General features: G+C 38.4%; 2 protein-coding genes and 1 long non-coding RNA gene across 3 annotated transcripts; all 3 read left to right on the forward strand.

The window, feature by feature from the left end:
• Positions 1 to 1,964: 1,964 nt before the first annotated feature.
• Positions 1,965 to 2,531, forward strand: LOC113273513. The gene is made up of 3 exons (XR_003322444.1): positions 1,965 to 2,032; positions 2,149 to 2,262; positions 2,358 to 2,531. It is a non-coding gene; the product is annotated as an uncharacterized LOC113273513 (long non-coding RNA).
• Positions 2,532 to 2,659: 128 nt separating this feature from the next.
• Positions 2,660 to 5,475, forward strand: LOC113271973 (replication factor C subunit 3-like). The gene is made up of 7 exons (XM_026521894.1): positions 2,660 to 2,857; positions 2,948 to 3,084; positions 3,166 to 3,261; positions 3,362 to 3,431; positions 3,845 to 3,922; positions 4,053 to 4,179; positions 5,370 to 5,475. The coding sequence occupies exons 1-7, from the start codon at positions 2,660 to 2,662 to the stop codon at positions 5,444 to 5,446; spliced, it is 783 nt and encodes a 260-aa protein (XP_026377679.1). The 3' UTR covers positions 5,447 to 5,475.
• A 14,956-nt stretch (positions 5,476 to 20,431) lies between these two features.
• On the forward strand, positions 20,432 to 21,875 carry LOC113271975 (paramyosin-like). Its single transcript, XM_026521895.1, has 4 exons — positions 20,432 to 20,570; positions 20,688 to 20,865; positions 20,908 to 21,338; positions 21,418 to 21,875. Exons 1-4 carry the CDS (start codon positions 20,432 to 20,434, stop codon positions 21,873 to 21,875), a joined length of 1,206 nt encoding a protein of 401 aa, XP_026377680.1.
• Positions 21,876 to 27,264: the final 5,389 nt, after the last annotated feature.

Consider the following 27,264-nt stretch of genomic DNA (forward strand, 5'->3'; position numbering starts at 1 on the left):
GCGGTGGCGATGGTGGTGGAGGTGCAGTGGTGGTGGTCGGAGGTGGTGGTTGGCGGCGATGGTGGTCAGTGGTGGTGGCGCGGTGGCGATGGTGGTGGAGGTGCGGTGGTGGTCAGTAGTGGTGGCACGATGGTGTGTTGTTGTTGGTGGTAATTATAAAATTAAAGGTGGGGTTGATTTTTATTTTTGTTGGGGTGATTTAAACTAGAAGAGTATATAGACAGTTTATGTTAAATGTGGTTTTTATGAACAATTTGTTTTGTTGGAGTTTTTGTGCATGGATAGTGACACCTCTGGTGTTGTAACTCGCGGATTAAATACAAGTAGGTAAGGAGGGTTACCTTTTTTCCCCGTAGGCTAGTAAAAAACCCAATGAGAGTAAGGAAACAAATTTGCATGCCTTGTAGCAACACCTGTGCAAAAACAATGGTTTTCTCCTCGTCAGTCCATCCCCAGATGGGCCAGATCCATGGACGTTCAATAGTGAGAGGGTCTCGGCACCAAGCCTCATTATTGATGTGGCGAAGAAGTTGGTTGCTACCATCATGAGGGTTGAGATCTCGCCACAAGAGCTTGTAGACATCGTGAATGTATTGCGAGTTGAAATGGACGTTGAGTTCAGTTCATTATAACCATCACTTTCCCTCATATTTTATGCTGAAATCCCGTAGTTTCTTGGAAATGGGGGAGTATGGCAAGCCATTTATCATGCAGGAAAAGAACTTACATATCCAATAGTCCGAGATTGCTAATGGGGGTGCCCGAATTTTGGGGGTGTATCAAGACCAAGGTAAAAGCTGTTTTGTTTTAGATGAAAAACTGTTTTATTTTCTTTGAAATTTGTTACACCCCAGAATTCGGTCCCTCCATTAGCAGCCTTCTTGCAATAGAGTGAAGTGCATAAAGTTAACCTAATATGTAATTAAGTACTATAGTCCACGACATATAATAAAGCTCAGAAATCTAACGACTTCTACAACATAGTTCATATCGAACAAGTTTCTTGATAACATCGGGCGGTGTTGATATTACCAATAACAACGACCCGCATATATACAAAATCAATATAAAACAACCACATTATCCTTACTTCAACCAGCTTTGCAGACTCATATCTGCAATGCCAGCACTCACCGATTCAACATCAGTGATCTCCACCACCATCACCACCACTACTACCACCACAAAGTCATCAAAATCTCAAATCCCTCCTCCGCTAAACAACCATGTCAATGCAACACACAGAAAACAGGATCATCAGAAACCCAGCACCACAACAGCTCTGACGGAAGAAAACCTTAAAGAGTTAAGACGTCGTCAAAAAGGCGAGAAGAAGTATGTAAACAGTAGTAGTAGTAGTCCTTACTCTAAAGGACTAACTGATTCAACTCTGATTATAACTCGACAAAGAGGATCATTAGCTGTAAGTGTTGATCGAAGTCCTACAAAAAAGCAACGTAAGTGGAAGAAGTTCTTCTTCAAATAGTTCTTCGATTTCCAGTGTGTTCGTCAGGATACAAATATGGAGTTCTAGTTGTTTTAGGAATAATAAGAATGATGCAAATGGTGATCAATCAAGTAGAAAAGGTCTTTCTAATGAACCATCTTCTTCAGTCTATAATAAAACAATGACGACTAAACTTGCGTCGGCTCCATCGACAACAAACACTACGAGAAAACAAGTGTTACGAGTGATCAGTAGCAATAACAACGAACCGGGGTTTGTGAAGAAAGATAAGAGTACATCGCCATTACTGATGCAAGAGAATAAGAAGAAGCTATTGGAAGAGAAGTTCTTGAAGGAGAGAGCATCATCGTCATCATCGGTGGCTACAGCTATTGCCTTGGATGATGATAATGGTAATTTTGTAAGTGGAGAAGCAATTTCACTTGAAGAGAGAGAGATTGTAGTGAAAGATAAAAAGAAAATGAAGAAGAATGAAAAAAATATGTTTGGGCCGATATGTATAGACCAAAGGCTTTGAAGCATTTCATTTGCAATCGAGATAAAGCTGACTACCTTCATAATTTGGTGAGAAAACATGCCCCGCTTAATTCACTCTCTGTTCGAGTTAAATTAAATCCAGTTAAGTAGTGTTTGTTATATGTGCATCTCATTATTTATCAATAAATCTCTATGCATGTCAGGTGAAAGAAGGTGAGCAATGCAGCCATTATATATTTGAAGGTCCTGCTGGAGTAGGGAAGACAACTATGGTTTGGGCTTTCTTAAGAGAAGCTTTAGGAGTCGAAGATTTACTGGTAATACTAGTACTATACTTTAACAAGAGTCTCAAATTACTCATTTCAGTACCAATTAATCAACAAAAGATCGAATTCTTGTTTCTTATGCATAGACAAGGGAAGAGCGCAAGACATTTGAATTAAAGGGAGAAGTTGAACCAAGTATTACAGTACGTGTGAAAGTATCATCTCAATATGTTGAAATAAACTTATCTCAACTACACGGATACGAAAAGCATGTGATTGCTGCCTTAATTAGAGAAACCCAATCGATCACCAAAACCAAAGTTAAGCAAAAAGTGGTCCGACCAACTGCTTCGGTACGCATTATATATCTCTGCGTTCATCCTTTATATGTCATCCATCGAACTCATCATCGATCAGGTCGATTTTCTAAGCATATTTACGATGATATATGTTTGTACATGCAGCAATTATTATCCATGAAGCAGACAAGTTATCTAGAGATGCACAGCTTTATATAAAATGGCTAATGGAAAGGAATAATCAAGGCTGCACCAAAGTCTTCTTTTGTTGCAGCGAAACTTCCAGACTTCAACATCTAAGATCTATTTCTACTGTTATTCAACTCTTTCCACCATCAAACAAGGAGGTGAATTTGTCAGATATAATAAGTTACTCTTTCTACTGTTAAAACTTTAAAAATAGAACCTAGCTAATTCTCAAACTAGACATGTTTCAGATTGTTGAAGTGTTGAAGTTTATAGCGGAAAAAGAATGTATCCAACTGCAAACCCAACTAGCCGAAAGAATTGCAGAAAACTCTAAACATAATCTTCGACAAGCTATTCGATCTTTCGAAGCTACATGGCACTTTTAGTAAGCACTGACATCAATTAAATTTCCCGTTTTACATTTTGATGATCGATCTTACCGATTTTATGCTAAATATATATGCAGTAATGAGTTTACTGAAGACCAAGTGCTTTTAACTGGATGGGAAGAAGATGTGGCCAATATTGCTGAGAAAATTATTGAAGAGCAAAGCCCTAGGCAGTAAGTAGCTAGCTTTGGTTAAGTTACAAGTTGATCTATCATATATGTATCACAACATACATGTGTATCTTCCCAATCCACTTAACAAAGATATTTGCAGGTTGTATATCATTCGTGGGAAGTTTCAAAATCTTATTGATCATAATGTATCTCCAGATTTCATTTTCACAGTAAGATTTCGAGCTTAATTTTTGCATAATGTTTAGTTTTAAGTCTAAATTTATTTTAGTTTTCCGATCACTTTAGAATTTGGTGCTGACTGAGTTTCATATTTAGATTACTGGTATCATCAAGAGAAATTTTTTGATGGGGGCGTTTTTTGAAGGAGGCATGGGGACCAATGATATGTCTGCACTTGATATTAATGAATTGTGTTTTCAAAAATACCAACACCAATTGACAAAATAAATTTTCTCTCCAAATATATACTTCTTTCATATTTTTGAAAACATAATTCATTAATATTAAGTGCACGTGTCAAAATATCATTGGTCTTCCATGCTCTCTTCAAAAAACGACCCCATCAAGAAGGTTCTCGTATCATCACCCAAAAGATATTAACAACTATATATCGTTTTTGCAGAGCCTTGTTGGAGAACTAAAGAAACGTCTGAGCAAGGAATTTCATTCCAAAATCGACGCCTTCTTTCTAGAATATAAAGTAGGAACATTAATATATACATTCACTCAGTCTAGTCCTATAATTTTTTTTTTTTAATAAGAAGCTTAATTTCATTTTACAAGGATTTGATAGTTAATTCTCATACGCATATATCTAATGAATAACTCAGATGGACATTGGTGGAGTTTTGGATGGTGAGAAATCATTAATACTGTTACACAGTCGATATAAAGAATCAAAGGGCAAGGGAAACATTGATCTTGGGAAGGATGTACAGCATTTCATGATGATAGAAGGTATCTTACCAATCACCAAAAACTTGTACATATTTTGTTTCTTTCAGTAGTGTATTACGATTCACAAATAATCCAAAGATGTTTTTCGACAGAGTTTACAGCAAAGTTTATGAACTACTACAAGGCTTATACGAAGAATAAGAATTTGAAACTAAAAAAAAAGATATTTTGTAAAAGGATCGTAACTTTAATGTTTAATTAGGGTCTGGTCGCAGAACATGCAGTTTATGCATTAGAGTCAGGGACTAACAAAGAACGTTAGGAAATAGTTAGTTGACCTTTTTTGTTTTGTAAAATGTCATGACCATTAGTTGACTAGGATTGACAATTAAATGTTGTCAAAGCATTTAGATCTCTCATCCTTCTCCATCTTCTTCCATTTATGTGAATTCTCCATTTAATTTGCCGAGTGACATAAAAGCTTCTAGGAATTCTCCTTCTTCTTCCCGTTTCAAGTTCCATGACCCCATCATCTTTGCTCCAGCACCATAATTCGTAAGGATTTGCATTGTGTTGTTAAATTTAATCTAAGCATGGTCTTATTTAATCTTTACTTGTCTCCTTGAGTTCCCGTATTAGAAGCTTACTGGTTTCTTGTTTTCTTTCATTTATTTTTTTAAAATCCGTTTTTCAGTGAAGCCGATTCACATTCGTCATCAGTAAATGTATGGCAAAAGGAAGATATAGTCACTGTTGGTTTAGAAACTTCCTTGCCTCTTCATAGGTTTGAATTCTTACATAATGTGGGTTGTTCACCGTAGGCTTGGAGTGAAATCATTGTTGTTGGAACTACGAGAATCATTAGGAAGTGGTGGGCTGTGGCTGGTTATGTTATTGCAGCGGGTACTTTGATGACCTTTAGAATATCAGTGATCTAATTTAGTGCGGCACTAAGACGGAGAAGAATATTAGTGAACCATCTTCTTATAAGTGCCGCAGAAAAGATTGGTTAAGCATTTAACTCAGTTAGGATATGATTTCATTTAAATATTTTATAAGGACATTTTGGTAATAATTTGACGGTCAAAGTTAGTCTACGATTCTAATGCATCAACTGCATGTTTTACGACCCAGACCCTAATTAGGCATTAAAGTTACGACCCTTTACCAATCACCCAAAACTTGTGCATATTTTGTTTTTTTAGTAGTGTATTACGGTTCGCAAATAATCCAAATATGTTTTTCGACAGAGTTTACAGCAAAGTTTATGAGCTACTACAAGGCTTATACGAACAATAAGAATTTGAAACTAAAAGAAAAGTTGTGAAAATGCGAGTGAGTAAACAACGTCGATCCAGCTACAAGGTACTCGAAACCTCGGTTTGGAACATATGCCCAAGTTTCATCAGATGCATTTGTTCAAAATATCGCCATTTTTTATTCCATATACGTGATATAATTAGAATCAATAGAGAAAATGTATGAAAATTGTGTATAACTAAGAGTATATATGCAAATGAATACAAGGGATGATGTGCATGATTACATGATGTTTTACTTGTAACGCTCATGTACTTAGTTGTAGATTATGGGAGTATTTATATAGTAATCGAAATATGTTCCCCTTATCGAATGTTTTAGCAAGTATCATCACAATCACCAATATCTCCAATGGACTTATGCGTTAGACAAAATAAAATGCCCGATCAGTGCATGAGAAAAAAGTTAGGAGGAGGACAAAAGAGCAAGAAAAGGAAATAGGGGAGACAACAGAAATTCTAAATGAACGTATCATGTGAATGGTTTGTCATCTTTTTGTTACATTTTTTTCCTTTATCGTTTTTCTTTGAGACTATTTGTATTTTTGTATGAAAGTTCAAGCAAAGTTGGCAAATTTTGTTTGTTTAATCTTTAGGTTATTTGGAAGTTAGCATCAGCAACCAATAACGACTGAAATTTTGTTTTATTCTCACAAATTAATTCATTGATAGGAAAGAACATTATCATGTCAGCATGCATGATACAATAAAAATGCAATGATTGGGTGACTAAAAGTACAGAGGAAATTAAAACATGTAAATGAGATAGGGATGTTATGCAGTCATCTTGTTTGCCACCTCTGCGAGTGCCTTGGATGAAGACCCATTTTCTGCTAACACTCCGGCAGAAGCATCTTTAAGATGTCTCATCTTAGATCGAAGTCTCTTCCCTTCTTCTCCTTGCATAATCCCTTAACAACCTTAGAGATCTCCTCACGATCTACAATACCTTGTTCGTTCGCTTTCGGCCTCAATGCAACCTTCAAATCCTCTGAAAGCATCAACGCATTCATGTTCTGTTCAGCAAAGAGTGGCCACGCAATTAAAGGCACACCATGTACGACACTTTCGAGCGTTGAATTCCACCCACAATGCGATAAGAATCCACCAGTTGAGACATGGCTAAATACTTGAACTTGAGGTGCCCATGAAAGAACAACCAAGCCATGATTTTTGGTTCTACGAGTGTTTACATAGTGGATGACAGCTAATAATTTAGACAAGATTCTAAGTAATCATAATGGAAATCTTTTATTATTTATCAAATTCTATAATTGGTTACAAGATAAGATAATACAATGACTTTATTTTCTCTCCAAATAAACTTTCTCTCTCTTAGTTTCTTGTCTAACATGTACTAAAAGATCCCTTCAACACACAGATTCCTTCCCCTTATATAGGGTACTACATAGTGGATGAGAACTAATAAATTCCCTATTTTCGGAATCACTGTGCATTACAATCGCTCATGTACATTCGCTCAACTTCGCACAATTTACACCTTCGCACAAATCATCACACTTTACTTGTGACTATGTTGACATCATTAAATACGTCATCCTAATTTTAACATGTGCGATGGTCTTCTCTTAAAGTAGATGGCCTTTATTTCGCATACCTAATGAATGTGCGATATTTCACTCCTACATTTTGCCTCTTCTCATTTCGTTCTCTTTATAAAGTGAGCGATATGAGAAATATTCATCCAATAATATCGCACATGCTTGTTTCTTCTTATTTTGTTTTACCGACATTCTTCCGCAATTTCTGCCTTTCTTTCTGCACGTGTTGATTCTTCTGCTTTTTACCGATACAACATGTCTCTAACCGGTCATCTCTCTTTTCTATTTATTTGATTTATTTCTGAGAAATAACTTCTTCTTTTCTTTTGCTTTTGTTTATATCTCTTTTTCTTCGAGGTTTCTTCTTCTCTGTTTCATCTGTTACTACTGCTACTGTTTTATCACCATTACTCTCATGGATCCAAATCCCAAGTATGTATATTCAATCAGAATCATTCTCTTTTTTTTCCGTTGATTACAATTGTTAATTATAATTGTTAATCACGATTGTTGATCTCATGATTAATTTATCTCCCTTACTGTTTTCAGGAAAAGTTCTTCTTCGAGCAACCTTAAAGTGAATGTTTCCAACCCTAAATCTTCTTTAGATATCCAGAACAAAGAATCTCTCAAGAGGAAGGCTTCGCACAACAAAGGAGTAAGAAATATTCTTGTTTTTATCAAACAATATTGTTGCCTCTATTTCTTATCTGCGTTGTTTTTGCAGGATTCCGATTGTGAGATAGCTGGAGGAAAAGGACTGAAACCTAAAAGAGTTCGCAAGCCCACAAATCTCAAATCAAATTTTTCCATTCCTGAATTTTGTGTCGCAGAGATCATTCCTCCATCTCCAATTCAAACTAATATTTTTTTCTTCTCATGCGAATGTCTCTGTTACTCTTGATGAAATTTTTCCTCCCGAAGAGAAAATTGTTACTAGTCAAGGTCTACAGGGTACCCCCGCTCCTGCTTCTTCATTTGCTTCAGATGTTATTCAAATTGTTTCAACCTTTGTGAACTCTCCTTTACCCATTAGCACCGATACCACTCAAATTAATTTGGATATTCCCAGTTCTTCGAATGTTACTACTTCCTCTCCTTCTATTTATGTTTCCCATTCTTCATATTCCTGTTTCTTATTAGAATACCTTTCACTTGATAAGGAAGCTCTGAAAAGTGTAAAGTTTGCTTCTCAAACTTTACTAGACATTATCAACTCTGCTCAGTCATCCACCAGTGATCCTCACAAAGTTCGCATATGTTCTGCTTTAAGTAAACTTCTATGCGAATTTCATTCTAGTAAAGCTACAAGAGAAGAAATCCATTCTCAAATCGATCCAAGTTTCCATACTGCTTTTGATGTCTTGGTAAGTACCTCTTGCATATGCTGTTTCAGTTATAATATTCTTATTATCTGTCCTTACTTTCTTTCTTCCTTAGGAATCTCATCGTCGAATGATTTTGGATGAAGGACATTTTAAATCTAGTTGTTCTCAATTAGAACTTTCACACAAGAACACCCTTATATAAAAGGAAGTTAGTAGACTAAAAGGAGAGCTCCAAGTTGCAATTCTTGATTCTGAAGGTCTTCGCAGCCAGAATCAAAAACTCAGAGGTATTCTTCTTTTTATTTATTGCTTCTCGTATCATATTTCTTCGCTTATCTCCACCTTTTAAACTTATCCATGCATTTATTAAGATTTAAACCAGAAGCGAGTTGCATATAGATTCGCCTTTCAATTCCTCGCAGAAGATATTCGTGCGAATAATGAGACGTTGCAGATTCAACTAGATCAATTAAATAACCAACATTCATATTCGCTTGACCAGATAAACAATCTAACCCATGAAAATAGTCACACCTTAATCAAGAGATTGAAGTATTAAATACCCAGATTTCTCATATGTCTAAATTGTTATATAGTGCTGATTTAAGACATCAATCCTTATCAGAAGAAAACTATACCCTTTATTTGGAGAAACATTCTTTTCTAAAGAAAGAAGCAATGTTTTCGCATCAGTATTTAATTCTCCAGAAAGTAAATGATAATCTAGAACAAGCCATTCGTTCCCTAGAAGTTCAATATGAAGCATCATTTAAGGTATTAAGTACCCAGAACGAGAAAATCATCCAAAGTAAAATAAACTTGACTGTGAAGATGAGCCAGCTTCAAGAACAATATGATCAACTGAAGCGTTCTCATGATTGCCTTAAGAAAAAGAATAATTTCCTCTCTGCTGATAAAAAGAAGATGATCTCGTCTCAATGGTTTAGTTGGTGACGATATTGATAAAGCTATGGAAAGTACGAAGAATAACACTCTTGCCTTTTCTAAATTCTGCGAAGATAGTCATCCTGAGTTGACTGCCTTAAATTTCTAATCCTTTTATTTATTTCTTTGAATTTTTGTTCTCAAATTATGATTCCATATTAATCTTTGCAGAGTATGAGAAGTCGAATCAATCCACTATATCCCAGTTGATATCAGACTTAGCTAAAGTTCGTAAGGATCGTGCGAACCTGGAGATTGCCTACACGGATCTTGAAGTTTCTCTTATTGCTTCCCGAGACCGTGCGCGAAGACGGTCGCATATCTTCAAAATTTCGCAGAAATCAATGCCAGAAATATTGAGAAGGAAGTTATTCGCAAAGATCATATTAATGCTCAGACTGTAGTTAATCAAATCCTTCTGAGCAACTCTCTTTCTCCAATAATTGTTCCTCCCCTTAATATAAGCGAAGACGAGAAGTATCCAGAACCAGATAGTGACTATGAATTTGTTAGCGATGATGAAAAAATCATGAAGATGATATTGATGCTTCTGTATCAGAGGATCAACTTGAGAAGAAGAAACCTGGCAACGTTGATTCTGTTGATAAGACTACTGTCGAAGTTAAAGACCCAAATCCAAGCCACAAGATTGATGCTGAAAAGTCTTTAATTGAACACGATATCCCCTCCAACAATGCTTAGTCCTCGCACTCCTTAATTATCTTAATTCCCCTCTTATATTTTGGTACATTTTGAATTTGTTTCTTAATCAAGAGAGATAATATCTTTTACTTTAACTCCCCTACTTGCCTCTTATTATATGTCTTGTAAGAAACAAGTATACGAATTTTGCAGATCTTTATTATCCCTGCAAAACAACATTAGTCTACATATATCTTTTCTCATAATGTCTTATGTTGCCTTCCTAATTAAAGGTCTTATCTTGCCTTAATTTATCTTTTATTTTTGTGCGACGAGATCGCAGGAGGTCACTACATCTAAATGTAAGGACCCTTTGATCTCGCCTTATCATATTCTTGTATTATTGCCTCTTCAGGTTTTTCTCGTGCGTAAATATGATAAGCCTTAATACTCCCTTGAGTAAAAAGCCTCATGACATTTACGTCTTTTGACACAATTCATCTCCCTAATGGAGGGTGCTGTCCTTATATTCCCCTTGGTTGCCCTTTCAAGGAATCTTACCTCTACCGGGTTAAGGTTGGCTCCTCCCATCCGGTAATGCAACAACCAGTTGATTTCGCAGTCTCTTATCCCTTTACCGATTAGGTTTATGGTTACCAGACCGCATCCTAAGTGGGGTTTCTTCGGACCTAGTTCATCATAGTCAGGACTTGTCAAGAGTGGCAAGGTAGCTCCAGACGCCCCGGGCACTCTTGACTCAACCATGTACCTCGGCGCCCTGATCGAGTTTCTGCACTCCTTAGGAGAGACTTTCTTCCCTTAGTCTCTCAATCTAAGGCAATGAGCTTAGATTGAAAATTTAAGGCACCTCTCTTGGATGGGTTTTTTCGTTTTTTTCTCACCACAGATATCCATGACTCAAGTTCCAGGGTCGATATAGCTTTCCCTTGAGTCATGCTTATCAGGTTTTCCCCAAATGTGACGTGTGATAGGTCTTACTTGTTGCCTCTTGCATTTATGCGAACTAGGGGGCACGCCACAATTGGATGCCTCTCCGATATATTCTGCTGCCTTATATTAAGGTCTTATTATAAGGACTTATATTTGCCTTTTCTGATTGGAGAACAAAATGAATCTTCAAACTTGTTTATTGATTTGAATGTTACATCCATGTTTGAAAATAAGAATTCACATTCTTGATTTCGCATTGTTTTACCTGAGCGATTTATATCGCATATCCTTATGGATAATATTTCTTCAAATATAACCTATTCCAAGGACGATCTAATGTTCGTCCCACATTTCTTCCTTCTGGATCTCCCAACTCATAAGATCCATTTCCAACTATCTTTTTATTATATATGGTCCATCTCACTTCTTTTCTAACTTCCCATCTCCTCCTCTCTGATAAACCGGTATTTCTCGTAATACTAATTCGCCTGGTTGAAATTCTCTTATCTTGACCCGTTTATTGTATTCCCGAGCTAATCTTCCATATGTTGCAAAAAAAGCTTCTCGGGCTTCTTCCAGATCATCAAGTTATGTTAAAATTAAATCCACACTTAGATTCTTCTCCCAAGCTTCTTTCTTTGTAGTAGGTATAATTACTTCTGTTGGTAACACTTCCTCTACCCCATATGTTAAACAGAAATGTGACATTCCTGTAGCTTCCCTCCTTGTTGTTTTATATGCCCATACTACGTTATGTACTTGTTCGCACCAACCTTTATTATGCCCTTCCATCTTCTTCTTTAATGTGTCTGCGATTGTTTTGTTGGTCGCTTCTACTTGTCCATTACTCTGCGAATAAAGGGGGGTAGACTTTCCACTTTTAATTTTGAACGCATTGAGTAGCATCTCTATATTCTCCACCTCAAATTTTTTTCCATTAACAGATACTAACTGTGCAGGAATTCCAAATCTGCATATCATATTTTCAAAAATAAACGTGAATATGTCTTTATCACGAATATGTTGAACTGCTTTCACTTCTTCCCATTTGGTGAAATAATCCGTTGCGACAATTAGGTATCTTCTTTGCCCTGTCCCTGGTATAAACTGACCAAAAATGTCAATTCCCCATTTTCCTAATGGCCATGCGTTTGCTGACGTGGTTAGCATTTCCCCTAGTGCGTGTATTTTCTTCCCATGATGTTGACACTCTTCGCAGCGCCTCGATACTTGCTTTGCATCTTCGTGCATGTAAGGCCAATAATATCCTTGTATCTTCGCTCTGTATGCGAGTGATCTTCCACCACTGTGGTTTCCAGCATCCCCATACTGTAACGCCTTTAAGATTTCCATTCCTTCTTTTCGCGTGAGACATCTAAGCGAAGGTCCGAGAAATGATCTTTTATACAGAATACCATCTATTAATTCATAATTAGTCGCACGAATTTTTAACTTGTGCGTTTCCAATATTTTTCTAGGTAACTCTCTGCTGTCTAGATATAAATGAAGCTCATTTATCAAATCTTTGTCTTCATTCATTTGTTCTCCTTCCTTATCTTCTACTATCATCACATCTGCTTCTGTTTCGTCTTCCTTCTGTATAGATGGTATATAAAGTGTATGTATCTTTATATCTCTTGCAGTTGTATCTACTAACATGGAGGGTATAAAAGCCAATGCATCTGCGAGCCTATTATCTTTTCTGCCTATATGTCTCCAACTTATATTTGGAATTTGCTTTGCTAATTCCATGACTATTTTCTTGTATTTTTGTTAAGATGGTTCATTTGTACAATATTTTCCTTCTATCTGTCGAATTACTAATTGGGAGTCACTAGTTATTCGCGCTTCCTTTATCTCCATTTCAATTGCTAACTTTAATGCATGTACAACTGGCTCATATTCGGTTTCATTATTTGTGGATGCGAACTCCAACCTTAATGAGTAAACCATTCACGCTCCTTCTGGTGAAATAAAGACAATACCAATACCATTTCCTTCTCTATTAGACGATCCATCCACTAGCATCTCCCATCTGTTTGAATTTCGATCTGTTAATAAATCTTTAAGATTTCCATGTTCCTCATCCACGTCCATCATATCTTCTACATATTCATCTTCCTCCAAAGGAAATTCGGCCAGGAACTCTGCGATGACTTGTGACTTTGGCGAAGATAATACTTCAAAACCGATTTCAAAATTTCCCAATTGTGCATTCCATCTTTCAATTCTCCCTGATCTTTTTGTATTTTTCATCGCAGGATCAATTACCTTTGTTAATACCATAATCTTATGAGCCTGAAAATAAATGCGAAGTTTAAAGGACGCATAAACGAGTGCGAGAATTAGTTTTTCAATCTTTGAATAGTTTTTCTCTGCAGAATTGTACGTTTTGCTTATGTAATATATTGGCTTTTCTACCCCTTGATCCGAACATAACAAGACCGCACTTAATGCATATGGTGTTGATGCCAAATATAACAACAATTCTTCTCCTGGGTTTTACTTTTACATAATAGATAAATTCATTAAGTAATTTTTGATGATTTGTAATGCTTTGTCACATTCCTCTGTCCACTCAAATTTTGCTCCCTTCTTTAATATGTTGAAGAAGTGTTTACATTTGTCCGAGAAACGTGAAACAAATCTTCCCATTGAAGCTATTAATCCATTTAACTTTTGAACATCCTTCACCATTGATGGAAGTGTCATATCTCTACTCGCTTGTACCTTATCCGGATCAACTTCTATTCCCTTCTTAGAGACTATATAACCCAAAATTTTTCCTGATAATACTCTGAAAACACATTTTTCTGGATTCAGTTTGATATTAAACTTTCGCATCTGCTCAAAGATTTCTCTCAAATCATCAACATGATCTTCCGACTCTTTGCTCTTTACTAACATGTCATCGACATAGACCTCTACTGTTTTATGTATCCATTTCTCAAACACCTTTTTTACTATTCGCTGATATGTTGCACCCGCATTCTTCAATCCAAATGGCATTTTCGTATAGAAATATAATCCTCGGGGTGCGAAAAAAGCGGTATGTTCTTGATCTTCTTCAACCAAAGGAATTTGATTATAACCTTTATAACCATCTAATAATGAGATTCTACCATTTCCTGAAGCCGATTCTACCATTTGTGGAATATCTGGTAAAGGGTAACTGTCTTTAAGACATGTTTTGTTTAAATCAGTGAAGTCTATGCAAATTCTTATCCCCTTGTTCTTCTTTGGCACCACCACCATGTTTTCTATCCATTATGGATACATTGCTGGTCTTATAATCCCTGCCTCTAATATTTTTTGTAACTCTGCTTCTATTTGAGGATGATATGTTGTTGCGATCTTTCATATTCTTTGTTTAAATGGTTTTGCATTCTTTTTAATATCCAATTTATGGAATGCAACAAATGGATCTATTCCTGGCATTTCTTCCATACTCCATGCGAAGATATCATTATATTCGCGGAAGGTGTTTATTTTTTTTTCTTCTTCTTCTTTTTCCATCTTAGTTCCAATTTTCGTTGGCTCTGCTGCAGTGAAATTTGCTCTTGGTTCTCCCATTGGTGTTGACTCCTTTATTTCTTGAATTGGTTCACCTTCCTTCTATGGTATCTCGCTCGGTATTCCTTTTCCTTCCTTCGCTCTAATCATATATATCCGAAATTCTTCCTCTTTTCTTAATTCATTTGCTTTTCTCTATCAATCCTTTCGCTTCTTTGCACGTCCTTCGTAATTTTTTGCATCTACCTGATGATAGATCTTCGCACTTTGAATATCTCCTCTAATTTCACCTATTCCACTTGGAATTGGGAATCTAATGCATTGATGTAGTATAGACGCTACATCTTTTATCGCATGCACCCATAGTCTCCCCAATAACATGTTGCATGGTGATTCTATATCAAACACACATAATGTTGTATTCACTTCTATTTCTCCGAGCAGTATTCACATTGTAATTTCTCCTTTTGGTTTTGTGATTGTTCTATTAAATCCATGTATATTGTAAGCTGAACATGTCATGTCCGTATCTTTGTATCCCATGGCTCTGAACGTACGATAAAATAAGATATCAACAACACTTCCAGTATCCACCAACGTTCTATTAATCGCCATTCTTCTGAGTTTTCCGCCTTTTGACCAACTTTATTTCGCTCAACCGTTATTGTAATCACCAATGGAACTGTTCGCATTAAATTTCCTTCCGGAATTTCATCTGCTGCAAAAGTTATCTTCGTTTTTTCCCACTCCTTTAGAGGAGTTTCTTTTTCCACCGTCGTCACCTTCTTTCCTTTATAATCTCGTTTATGTATTCTTCCTGTGATTGCTGCTTGAAAATCCGCATCAGAGAGCAGTGTTTTAGTTATAGAGTTACACGGTATGCTTCTGCCTCTTCCTTGTACCATCATGATTTTTATTTTTCCTATAGATCCTATAGATTCTTCTCTTTTCATCTGTACCTTCTCCAAAATCTTCAAATCCAATTTTTCAAGATTCTACAAACTCGTTGACAGGATTTATCACTCCAAGCTGTTTCTAGCGCCAAAATGTAGTTGCAGGAAATCCTACAACCACATCTCCTATGAATTTAGACAAGATTCTAAGTAATCATAATGGAATTTTTTTTATTGTTTATCAAATTCTATAATTGGTTACAAGATAAGATAATACAATGACTTTACTTGCTCTCCAAATAAACTTTCTCTCTCTTAGTTTCTTGTCTAACATGTACTAAAAGATCCCTTCAACACACAGATTCCTTCCCCTTATATAGTGTACTACATAGTGGATGACAGCTAATAGATCCCCTATTTTCGGAATCACTGTGCGTTACAATCGCTCATGTACATTCGCTCAACTTCGCACACTTTACACCTTCGCACAAATCATCACACTTTACTTGTGACTATGTTGACATCATTAAATACGTCATCCTAATTTTAACATGTGCGATGGTCTTCGCTTAAAGTAGATGGCCTTTATTTCGCATACCTAATGAATGTGTGATATTTCACTCCTACACAAGAACTGACATCCTAGAGATATAAGTAGAGTACTGATATCCTATAAAGTTAAATTAATAATTTAATAATTTACTCAAAATAAAAGGCATTTAGTAACATCTGGTTGTTTTATGAGCAGCTTAAAGGATGTCCAGAAACGAACAGAGAATGTGAATACTGATGAAGATCCTAGTAGGTGGCTTCCTTATGTCACTTTTATTGATCATTTACGTGAGAAATATGCGAAGAATGGGGGTCTTAAAGGTAAGTCTGTAAAAACCATGCTCTAGCCGCCATAGTTCTTTGCAGGTCTGTCATCAGTAATATATGGGACCGAGTGCTAATATTGTTGCTTATTATCAGACAAGAAAGAGGAAAAATTTGTGTGTCGTCGAGGTCGTTCACGTAAACGCTTTAGTGCATCTGACCAGGAAGGTCCAGAAGAAGAAGATCAAGATGAGTAGGATGCTCCTTCGATACATTCTTTTAAGTCTGCAGCAAAATTTAGGAGGTCGCCTTTGAGAATTCATAAACAAGAAGGCAAATCCAAAGATTCTGGGAAAGCTCCTCAAGAGGATGCAATGTAAGGTTCAAAACAATTTCTCTGCCCATGTTATTAAGGTCTGAGTACTCATATTTATAACTTGAACAAAGGGAATATTAGCATGTTTACAATCCTTTTAATGAGAGCACAAATTATTGACAAGAGAACATGCTAAGTTTTTATTTTTAAATAAGAAAACAAACTAAGTACTCACATCTAATACTTAGTTCTAACTTAGAAACAAGCACTCCGAACACCAAAATATGGTTTTTACTAAAGAGCGGCTGAAGATTAGTTCTTGATCGGATCCTTGTCAGAGATCTTAACGTGGAAACCGCTTCTTCCGAACGATAAAGCAGGGTTACGGTAAGCATTTCCTCCTTTTAATTTTTTCCAACTAGATGATCAAGAAAAGAAGACAAGAATGATAAAATCGCAATTTTCAAAAGTTTCATATGCTAAGTAAATTAAATCCATTGATCTGTAAAATTAATCTGGTAGATATATAGGTTACCTGAACTTAGTGATCAAAACACGCAAGAATATAGCCATCACTGCCTTGCTAAACTCTGCTCCTACACAATGTCTTAACCCTCCACCAAATGGAATATAATTCCTCGATGGTGCATTTGTATCACCAATATTCTGTTTATATATGTACAGTGTACACACATAAATCCACAGGTAACTAGGAACATGTTTAATTGCTCAGTCCTATGCAACAGTGTATATACTTACATTCCATCTCCATGGGTTGAAGGTATGTGGATCAGGAAAACTTTTAGGACACATATGAACAGCGGAAGAAACCAGCATGATTGTCCAGCCTTCAGGAATAGTATACCCTCTAAACAAACAAAAAATCTACAATCTAAATATATAATTTTTTTTATAATAAATCAAATTCTCCATCCATTTGCTTTCTCCTTAAATATTATGCAATAGTAAAAGGACGTCTGGTAAGAAAAGTTCGAAAGTACGCACCATTTACGATAATATCTTTAATAACCTTTCTCAATATCCCAGGAAAAAAATTGGCCATCCTCAGTGTTTCATCAACAACTTTTCATATATAATCAATCGGAATATTGTGTCTATCGAGCTAGAATTTGATTATAATTGCACACGACAACCGGTTTGTAGTACATATACCAACCTGATGAGACATGAAAGTCATTAATTTATACTCATCCCATGCTATGATGTAAAAGGCGTTGGGCCAGGCGAGCGCCCGAGAATTAGAAATCCACATACGAAGCTTTATTTTAGCGCCTGAGAGCCTTTTTTCCCAGGCGCGCTCGCCTTTGACAACATAGATCCCATGTGAGAGGAGAATGCGGATTGTCTTGTTCTTCCTAATTACAGTGCAAATCATAAATACTTAACCTAGTGTAGAATTAACTATTTTATTGGTTGTGTAACTACTGGAAACCCAGTAGAACACCGAAAAGGAAAGTAACCAAGATCTAAGACATGTTTAATAATATGAACCCCAAAAATCTTTATTGATGAATCATACAAAGAAATCAAAGTACAAGTTCTTAACACAAGGAAACCCTAATCTCCTCTAAGCAAAGCTCTCTCACTCAACTAAAAATCTCTCCCTCTACATCTTACCCAAGGACCTCTACTTATAGGCCAACTAACCCTAATGGAGTACAACTCATTTTACTTCGCCATATTCTCGCGAAGGTGCCCTATACTTCGCCCAGATTATTTTCTATAAAGTTTTTCCCTTTCTTTCGCTACCCTCACATGGGCTTGTCGGCACACCTGTCTCTTTTCATGCTCCATAATTTATCTACTTCGTGACTTGTCTTTTCAACCAAGTAATCCTACTTCGCTTTTCCTGACTTCGTCCTCGGTGACTTTCTGGATACTCCAATCTGGTCCTTCGAATCTTCGTGTGAGTATTCCTGCCTTTGCTCATACCTTCTCTTTTCTTTGTGTGATTGGATAACGCTGACATCTGATTTGACAAGTCTCTGACTGGGATCTTGGAGTGAGATTTTCTACCTCTTTACGCCAGACACGTGGTGAACCTATTTCGTGTACCTACATTTTTCCTTTTATTATTCCACTCGAGTTATACGAGAATAGAATAAGAATCGTTCCAGAATCCCTAGCTGACACGTTCTCCATTTTCCCGTTTTCACGCTTTTGGGTAACCGTTTGTTACCGGTTGTCTATACTTCGAACGTGTCGTCGACCTGCTAAACCAGTCATCCCTTTACATTATTTATATCCAATTCGACTTAAGTTTGGGGCTTCTTTTCCTCTTCCTGCCTTTTGTGTCTCTCTGGTTTCCATGATTTCTTTCTTTCTTTCACCATTGTTGTACCTTTCCTTCACCCTCGACTTCTTCTTCATTATCATGGCTTCTAAGAAAACTTCCACAACTTCCTCACTTAAATCCCTTGAGGATTTTCAATCTGATTTTCAGAAGATGGGTTTTTCCCAACGACTGATTTCTCTGTTTCACCTAATGTTTGCGCGCCTCCCGACATGGAGTTGAACTCTAGATGGATTCTCTCTGACTCCTGGTCTTCGGATAAGGTGATCATTTCCCTTGGTCAGTTAAGGGTCGGGTTATCCTTCCCTCTCTAAAATCCTTCCAACCCCACTTTCATCGAGATTCTGAATAAGCTCCAGTGCGGGGTTTTTCAACTTTCGGGTAACACAATTCGCATCTCTAGCGAGTTCGTTATCCGCTCGGGGGGGGGGGGGGGATGCTTCGCAAATCCCATCTTCGAATAACGAGTTCAATCCTCGTGATTATGATTCTTTCGCTGCTAGTTACTCGGCGAGGTTTACCAGTGCCAAGAAGTTCCAAGAATGGGGTATTGAACTATCCCATAAAATTACTTCGCCAAAAAATGTTTCTTCCAGTGTGGGTCCTCTTAAGATAGAGCAAGATGAAGATTGAGCGACATTTCCCTTAGTGGTGGGAGGCCCTTTGGTCTGGGGTTTCGACGAGAATGGAAACCCTAGGAAGGGTCCTCTTCCTCAACACCGTCATCTTTCCGACTGCGACCCTTGGAAGCTTCACTGGTCCAATCCTGGCGAGATATTATCTTTTTCGTTTTAATCTTTATTTCGCTTTTTGATTTCATAGGCTCTCATATCTTTGTTCTTCCTTTCTTTAGTACGAGTTGCCTGTTGTTGGTCTACTCAAAGATCATAAGGAAACGAGTATCACTATCGGGTCTCCCGCTCCTAAACAGGTATCCACCTTGCTTATTATTGTCTTCTCGTAACATTTTCAAAATTCGATATTCTATTCTTCCGGGTGTAATACTTCCCTTGTTAATCAGCCCGCTGCTGAGTCAACTAAGGGCGGAAAAGGCGTGAACATCCTACTCCTCCTTCTTCTCAGGTACTTTTGCTTTATTATTATTATCAGCTTGCATGCCTCGTTCTTTTGGTTGCCCTTTTCGCTAAATTTGCTGTCTCGCAGACTGTTGATCTTTCTTCTGATGGGCCCAAAAGGCAGCATAAGGTCTTACACCTGGACACTTTGGATGCAGTTCGCAAGACTACTATACTTACGAGTTCCTCCACTCCAAACAAGCCTCAACCTCTTCAATCTCGTGCATCCTCCTCTGCCAAAGTAGCTGACCCTCCTGTTCATCTCGAGATTAAACACACTGAAAAGCTCGCCAAGGATCCTCTTATTGAGAGAAGAAGAAGCAGATAGTTTCGTCGACAATGTCCAACCCTATCTTTATCCTTGACATGAAGTTTCTCCAAAACTTCTATGTAAAGGCTCGCGAAGACCCTGCTACAAAGTCTCGTGCCTTAGAATTTTTGGTGACCTTTAGTTCAGATGACTTTCTCTCTCTGGAATCGTCCGTGATGCTAAATGCTTCTATGAATTTGACTCTCCAGCAGCACTCGGCACTGATGAATCAGGTGGATCCCTTTTCCTTTTCGTTGTGTATTTCCTCTATCCCAAGATTTATCTCCTAAGTTTCATCTCTCCACTTCGCAGGAAGTCAATCGACACATGGCCAACCTTGTGGAGACTAGACTTGTTCGCGAGAAAGTTAAGAAGGACGAGGCTCTGATCAAGTCTTTGGAGAAGGATCTCAAAGAGGAAAAGGAGCACTCCAGCAAGCAAAGTCTGAAAATGGAAAAGCTTTTGAGTAAGTTACTTCCCTCGTAGATTCTTTCTTTGCCTTTGTCTCTCCTTTTGTTATTTTCTTATGTCATATTTCGTCAAGCTCGATGCATGCAATGCCAAACGAATGTCTCCGAATCAGCTGCCTTGCTAGATGATATGCGTGCTCTTATGACCCAGAATGATTGTTATGTGTCCGAAAACATAATTTTGAATGAGAAGGTCGAGACTCTTTTCTCTCAAGTAGATCGTCTGTCAATTGACTGTTCGCGTAATGAGGAACTGAATCAGCGTCTCCATGATGATAATGAGCGTCTCAAGTTAGAGATTAAGCGAGTCAACAATTCCCTCTTTACTTGAAGGACTCTCCACCTTTCGTCGACAACTTCTTACAAGAGGTTGGAAGAAGATTACAAACGTGTCATCAGCAGTAAAAGCAAGGTTGTAGCTAATCTTCGCATATCTTGCGATAAAGTGACTGATTTGAATGAGGAGGTTAACTGTTTGAAGACGAAAGTGGATATTCTTCAAGCTCAGTTAGACAACTACCCTCGCCCGAAGCCCGTTAATCCTTCCTCCCAAGCCAATCCCCCGGGTTCTCGTAAAAACAAGGGTGCCCTCACCATCCAGTATGATAAAGATACTTCAAATTTTGGTCATAGTAAAGGCTGGGATAATGCATATCACGAGTTATGTGTTTGGGTCCAAGATTCAGATCTAAGAATCTCCGAGTTGAATCATTTGTATACCGATATTCAAGAGAATTTGAATACCACCCTTTTGCATTGGGAAGGTAGCCTTAGGTGTAACGCAATACATCATTAGCTATGTCGATTTACAAATTTCTGATAAGATTTTGTCCTGTTTTGCAGAATCCGAAGAGCGCCACAAGAGCCAAGTCCTACGCCTTTCCAACGAAAGGAATGAATCTCGCTTGGAGGCTTCTCGCCTAAAAAATGAGGTGGGTAACTTGAACACTGATTTGGAAGAGATGATAGAAACTTCCGCGAAGGTAGCCAAGCTAGCTCGCAAGAATACCCAGAACTATCTGGTTCCTCTTTTCGATGCTTACTGTGATGAGCACGACATCCGTCAGCCTACCTTTCCTTTGGAGGTGTTCTCTGATGGTGAACAACCAAAAGAGGACGAAATCGCCCTAGGCGAAGAAGAGGAGTTTTCTGAAGATGGCGAGGACCAGAAGGTCGTTGACACGAAGAACATGGGAGAAAAGCCCAAGGGAGCTTCTGCTAGTACTGATGCTGGTCTTGGGGGAGCGTGTCATCAGATCCCTGAAACAACCGTTACCGATAACACCTCTTCTCAGCAATAGCCTTAGTTTTCTTGTTTCCCATCTTGATCATATTATTTGTCTAATTTAGAAACATTTTATCTTTGTGGACGCTCCCAATCTTGGGGGGCAAACATCTTAACTTCCTCGGATATTATTTTGGTTAGCAGATTTCTATTTTGCTTTGGTACATGTTTATTCAGTGATATTTTGTTATTTGCTCAACATTATGACTTTTATTTCGTCAAGTATATACTTACCGAGGAAACACTCAAAAGAATAACGAAACTTAAAGTATATACTTGCCTCTTGTTCTTTTGTGTGTTTTAGAGGTTGGGTGTGAGGTTAGTTGGCCTTGGCGGATCCATTAACCTCCCTTTGATTCGCAAAACATCTTTACGATCTTGTTCATGTTTCTCACGTTGTCTTTATCTTTAATCTTCGTACTTCGCTAGCTTTTGCCTCTTCCTTTGTTTCTTTCGTTGGACTGGAGCACTAAGCCTTATGATGATAATGCGGAAGAGAAATAAAACGTAATATTTTATTCTCCTCCTACAATCTTATCTCGTCGCTCATATTTTTAAATTCACCAATTATTTCGTTGCATCTAGCTCCCATTCGTTTCATCTGCTTCTTTATACGATATTCACCACTTCTTCAATATGTATTTGCCTTTGTCTCGTGTCTTTGCCTCTTGTTCTCGTCGAGCATTAGATGATCAAGCCAGTGTTACACAAGTCGATATATTTTATATCTACTCTGTTTGCTTAGTATTCGTTAACTTCCGTGCAGGGTTTGGTTGCGAATTATTATGAGAGAACTTGTTTGCGGTTTTACAAGGTCTTATTTTACCTTTTAGTTAAGGTCTTACTTTGCCTCATCCTTTCTGAAGGATTTTAATTCGACGAAGTCTCAGGCGCTTATTATCCTTCCAAATAATAATCCATCAACCTCGTCTTAACTTTTATTTTATTTTCCTCCGCGACAGGCCTAATTATTCCCATGAACGTTAGCCCCATGACATTGCCGTCTTTTTTGGTCACACAACTCCCTACTCTGGAGGGTTCCATCCCTTTATATTCCTCCTGATTGCCCCTTCAAGGAGGTTAACCCTAACATGCATGTTGGTCTCCTCCCGTCCGGTTATTTCAATAGTCAGTTGTTTTCGTGACTTCTTATTTCATTCGCTGATGTGGCTTGGGATTACGAAGTCACACCCTAAGTGATGTTTATTTGGGATCGAGTGCATCTTAGCCAAGACTTGCCAAACGGACATGGTCGGTAACGCTCCAGACGTCCCAGGCACCCGCAACTCAACCGAATACGTCGGCGCCTTAGTCATATTTTTGCACCCCTTACTGAAGGCCATCATAAAAGGGACCCTCAGCGGATAGGTCTTATTATTTCCCCCAGCTTATCTCTCTGAGAGTTATTCGCAACATGCTTTAGGTCTTGCCTCTTGCATTTTCATGCGAACTAGGGTGCATGTCGTGGATTCTCATCCTCCCTAGGCGAAGGTTCTAAGTTTCCCTAGAAACTTTTTATCTCGTGAATCTTATCTGCCTTCTATGCGAGGTCTCATCATTCTTTGTAAGCTTTGAAAATTCATACTTGTAATATGATTCACCAAAATTCATCAAATTGTCATTGTTGTTCTTTTAAGATTCGATACATTATCATTTGATAGATTAAATTCATTACATTTGCCTTATTTATATTAATCTTCCTTGATCATCAGTGTTCTTCCTCCAAACAAATATGCTCTGATTGATATCTTCTCAATTCCTTCACTTTCATTTCGTTCCTGATCTTGAACAACGTCATGAATAAAGGATGCCCAGTTGATAGCGCATAAATGAATGATCGTACCAAATCTTCCTCCGAAATTATTCCTTTTAGCTCTCTGTAGATCCCATCCCATCTCGCCACAAGACTTCGCAGGTTTTCATTTTCTCTTTGCCTTAATGAGAACAATGCTGCTATTTCTGGCTTGCACGGTTCGTCTCTTGCACATTTGTTCAGCAATCTGGGTCGCAGCCCAACTGCCTTTTCTACGGTTTGGGTATTGTTTCCCCTTCTACTAGCAATCATAGATTGTTGCATTAGATAATCTCTTTCTCTGAATTCCCTCCTGCTATTCTGTATGACTCTCTTCAAGTCTTCCCGTTCATTCTGTTCTCCTCGTCCCTTGATTCCTCGTCGGAATTCGCGATGTTCTTCGGTTATTACTGCTCTTTATGGAACATACTTTTCACTTCGTGCGTCATTCTCTGCTTGTTTTCTCTTTAAATTATTGTTTTTAATTATCATCTTCTCATTTTTCCTCTCCAGACGTATACGCTCTTTCACCAAGTCTTCTTTCTTTCATCTTTCTTGATAAAGTTCCTTTTTTAATTGTTCCATCTCTTCTTCTTCACAAGCCCCTTTTCCCTTACCTTGTGAATTACGCAGTTAAATCCCTTCCTCCGGGCCTTTTACCACCAGTCCTTTTCGCTTAGAGGTGTTCGTCTTAACTTCCTTTTGTGGGGTCCGTTTATCTTTGTTAGCAGAAGTTTCCTTTTCGCTTCTAGATACCTCGCTTCATTCAGTTGTCCTTCCCCTCTTTGTTTTTCCACTGTGATTTACTTCAACTTGACTTCCCTTTTATAGGGTTATTTCACGTTCCTTTTCTCCATCAATCAATGTTCTGTCTGCCTCTTCTACGTCTTTCTGTGTCGCGACCAGTTCTTCGCCTACCTCAATTGCGAATACCATCAATTGCTCCGCTCCTCTTTCCTCGAAGACTCTCTTCTTTTATTCGATTTTCCTTCTTAACTTCTCCTCATAGTTGTGGACATCTTTTTTAATGCACTCTTTTGCATCCCTGGATCTCCCCTTATCTCGCCTATTGCACTCGGTATAGGAAATCGTATGGTCTGGTGATATGTGGATGCAATCCCTATAATCCCATGTATCCATGGTCTTCCTATGAGAGCATTGTAAGGCGAATCCATTTCTATTACACAGACTGTGACCTTCGTTTCCATCTCGCCGACGAAAATATTTACATCCAGTTCTCCCTTTGGCCTTAATGCAACCCCATTGAACCCATATATGTTGTATGTTGATGGTACAAGATCCGAGTCCTTGTATCCCATAGTTTTAAATGTATGGTAAAAGAGTATATCGACCGAGCTCCCAGTATTTACCAGGATCCTGTCAATCTCCCAGATTTTTTTTTTCCAGCTTGGTCTTCTTCCCATCTTGAGTATTTCCCGAAGTTCAGGGTTACAACCAACGAGTTTGTGTGAGAATTTCCTTCTTCAGGTGCATCCTTTGCCGAGAATGTTATTTCTCTTTTCTGCCATTCTTCTAATGGTTCTTTCGTGGTGACGCTGAATATTTCATTTCCTTCAAAATCCCTCTTATGCACCCTTTTGAGTATGTTATCATGAAAATTCTGGATGCTCTTTGTTGCATGTATTATCGTATTGCAATTCAACATTTGTGCTCCCCGATCTATCTCAATTCGATATATCGGCTGGTTATCACGAGGTGGTGGTGGTGGCACATAATCCTCTAGGTAATGCGTGAGTTTTCCCTGCTCTATCAGGCGAAGTATAATTCGTCAAATGTTCCGGAAATCATTCGTATGATGTACGAAAAAGCGATGATACCTGCAAAACTCATGACTCCTGGTACCTGGAGGTGGCTCCCTTCCAAGATTGGGGGGTGGCGGGATTTCTTATGTTAATACGATAGCCTCCCACACCTTTTCCACAGTTGCGTTAAGTCTGGGGAGTTTTAAATCTTCAAATGCTGGTGCATTCTTTCGCCGCTCTCCAAATCTGGGCCCTTGGTTATTCCTTTGTTGATACTCGAAGTTGTCACTTCGTGGCTCATAATTCGTTTGTCTTGATTGCTCATATCTTTGTTGATCAATCCACTCTTGATCTCCACTTGACACAGCTACAAGATTTGCCGGCACCGGGGTCGAAGGCTCTTTTTTCACATTTAGGTTCATTTTCCACGACATGTACTGCCCTTGGCAGTAGTCTTGAATTCCCTTCCTTTGCTGGAATTGGTGCTACTTCGCTGACTTGCCTTTGTTTTTCTTCCGGATGATGAATATTTGTGTGTACAACAAGTCTGTTGGGATCAATGCATTCACAAAAGCTAAGATGAAATTCTTCTCGTCAACTCTCCCTGCAAGCTCGCTGCATACCGTTCTCCACCTCGTTACTAATCCTCTCAGGCTTTCCGAAGGTCTCCTTCGCAGGTTAAATAAAGTCTCAATCCCCGACCTTAACATGTCGCTGGTTATATAAGTGGTCAGAAATATCCTCTGTAAGACTTTGAAGGACGAAATCGATCTCTCTGGTAGCCCGTCAAACCAAGCCAATGCTTCCCCAGCCAAGCTTGCGGGGAAGTATTTACAAAGTACTACATCGTTTCGTCCCCATTGCATCAAAGAAAGGGTGTATTGCTTCAAATGCTGCACAACACTTTCAAATCCGCTAAATATGCTCGGGAGCGTCGGCAACACACATTTCTCTAGAAAATCAGCGTACATGATCTCATAGGTAAACAGATATTTATCGGCCTCTTCTATTGCTTCCGCCAGTTGCACCCTACCGCCTCTTGGTGAATTGTTGATCAGTGCCCTCATATCTCGCAGCTCGTCCAAAATTTCCTGGTTCAGTTTCCCTTCGCTTTCTCCCTGACGGCCTCCCCTCATTACATTGAGCCTTCCTTCACCATGTCTCCTTGCTTCCTCCTCCCTGTGGTTGAATTCGCGTCGTCTTTCATCTTCTCTTATCCTCTCATCTTCGTCGCGCCTTTGTTCCTCTTCATATCTTTGCCTTTGATCTTCCCAACTCGACACTTCCAATGCCCTTCTTAGTTCTCTTTCTTCACTGCTTTCTCTTCGTCACTTCCTTCGCTCTCCTCCGTCGTCCTCGCGGGTACGTCTCCCTCGTCGTAACTCTTCTTCTCCTGATGATATCAAGTTTACTTCCGAATACGTGGCGTCAACTTCCACCTTCTCGTTCAGCTGGCGATTTTGCAACACCAATCTAGCATTCTTCCTTGTCAATCGAGCGTGTTGTTCCGCTAGATCCCTGTCTCGTTCTCTTTCGATGCGGAGCGTTTCCCTCAGTTGATCCAACGTCATGTTCTCTTCACCGATATTCTCCTCCATTTCCTCATGATTCATCTCTTCTCCTACGATGGTGTCCGTGTCGGAAGTGTGTACTGAGCCCTCTCTGAAGTTCCCTCCGTTGGCCTCCTCAGTTTGCCGCTGGTTCACGCCTTGTCTTTCTCCTTAAGCCGATGTTCCTCCTATTTCCATTCTTCCTCCTCTTTTAGCCTCCAATCGCTTGCTCTCCTCGTTGCTATCATGTGTGCCGCTCGATATGGTGTTCTAGTCATCAACTTATCTTAGTTTCGATAT

The sequence above is a fragment of the Papaver somniferum genome, chromosome 4 (assembly GCF_003573695.1).
Source record: "Papaver somniferum cultivar HN1 chromosome 4, ASM357369v1, whole genome shotgun sequence".
NCBI classification, from domain to species: domain Eukaryota; kingdom Viridiplantae; phylum Streptophyta; class Magnoliopsida; order Ranunculales; family Papaveraceae; genus Papaver; species Papaver somniferum.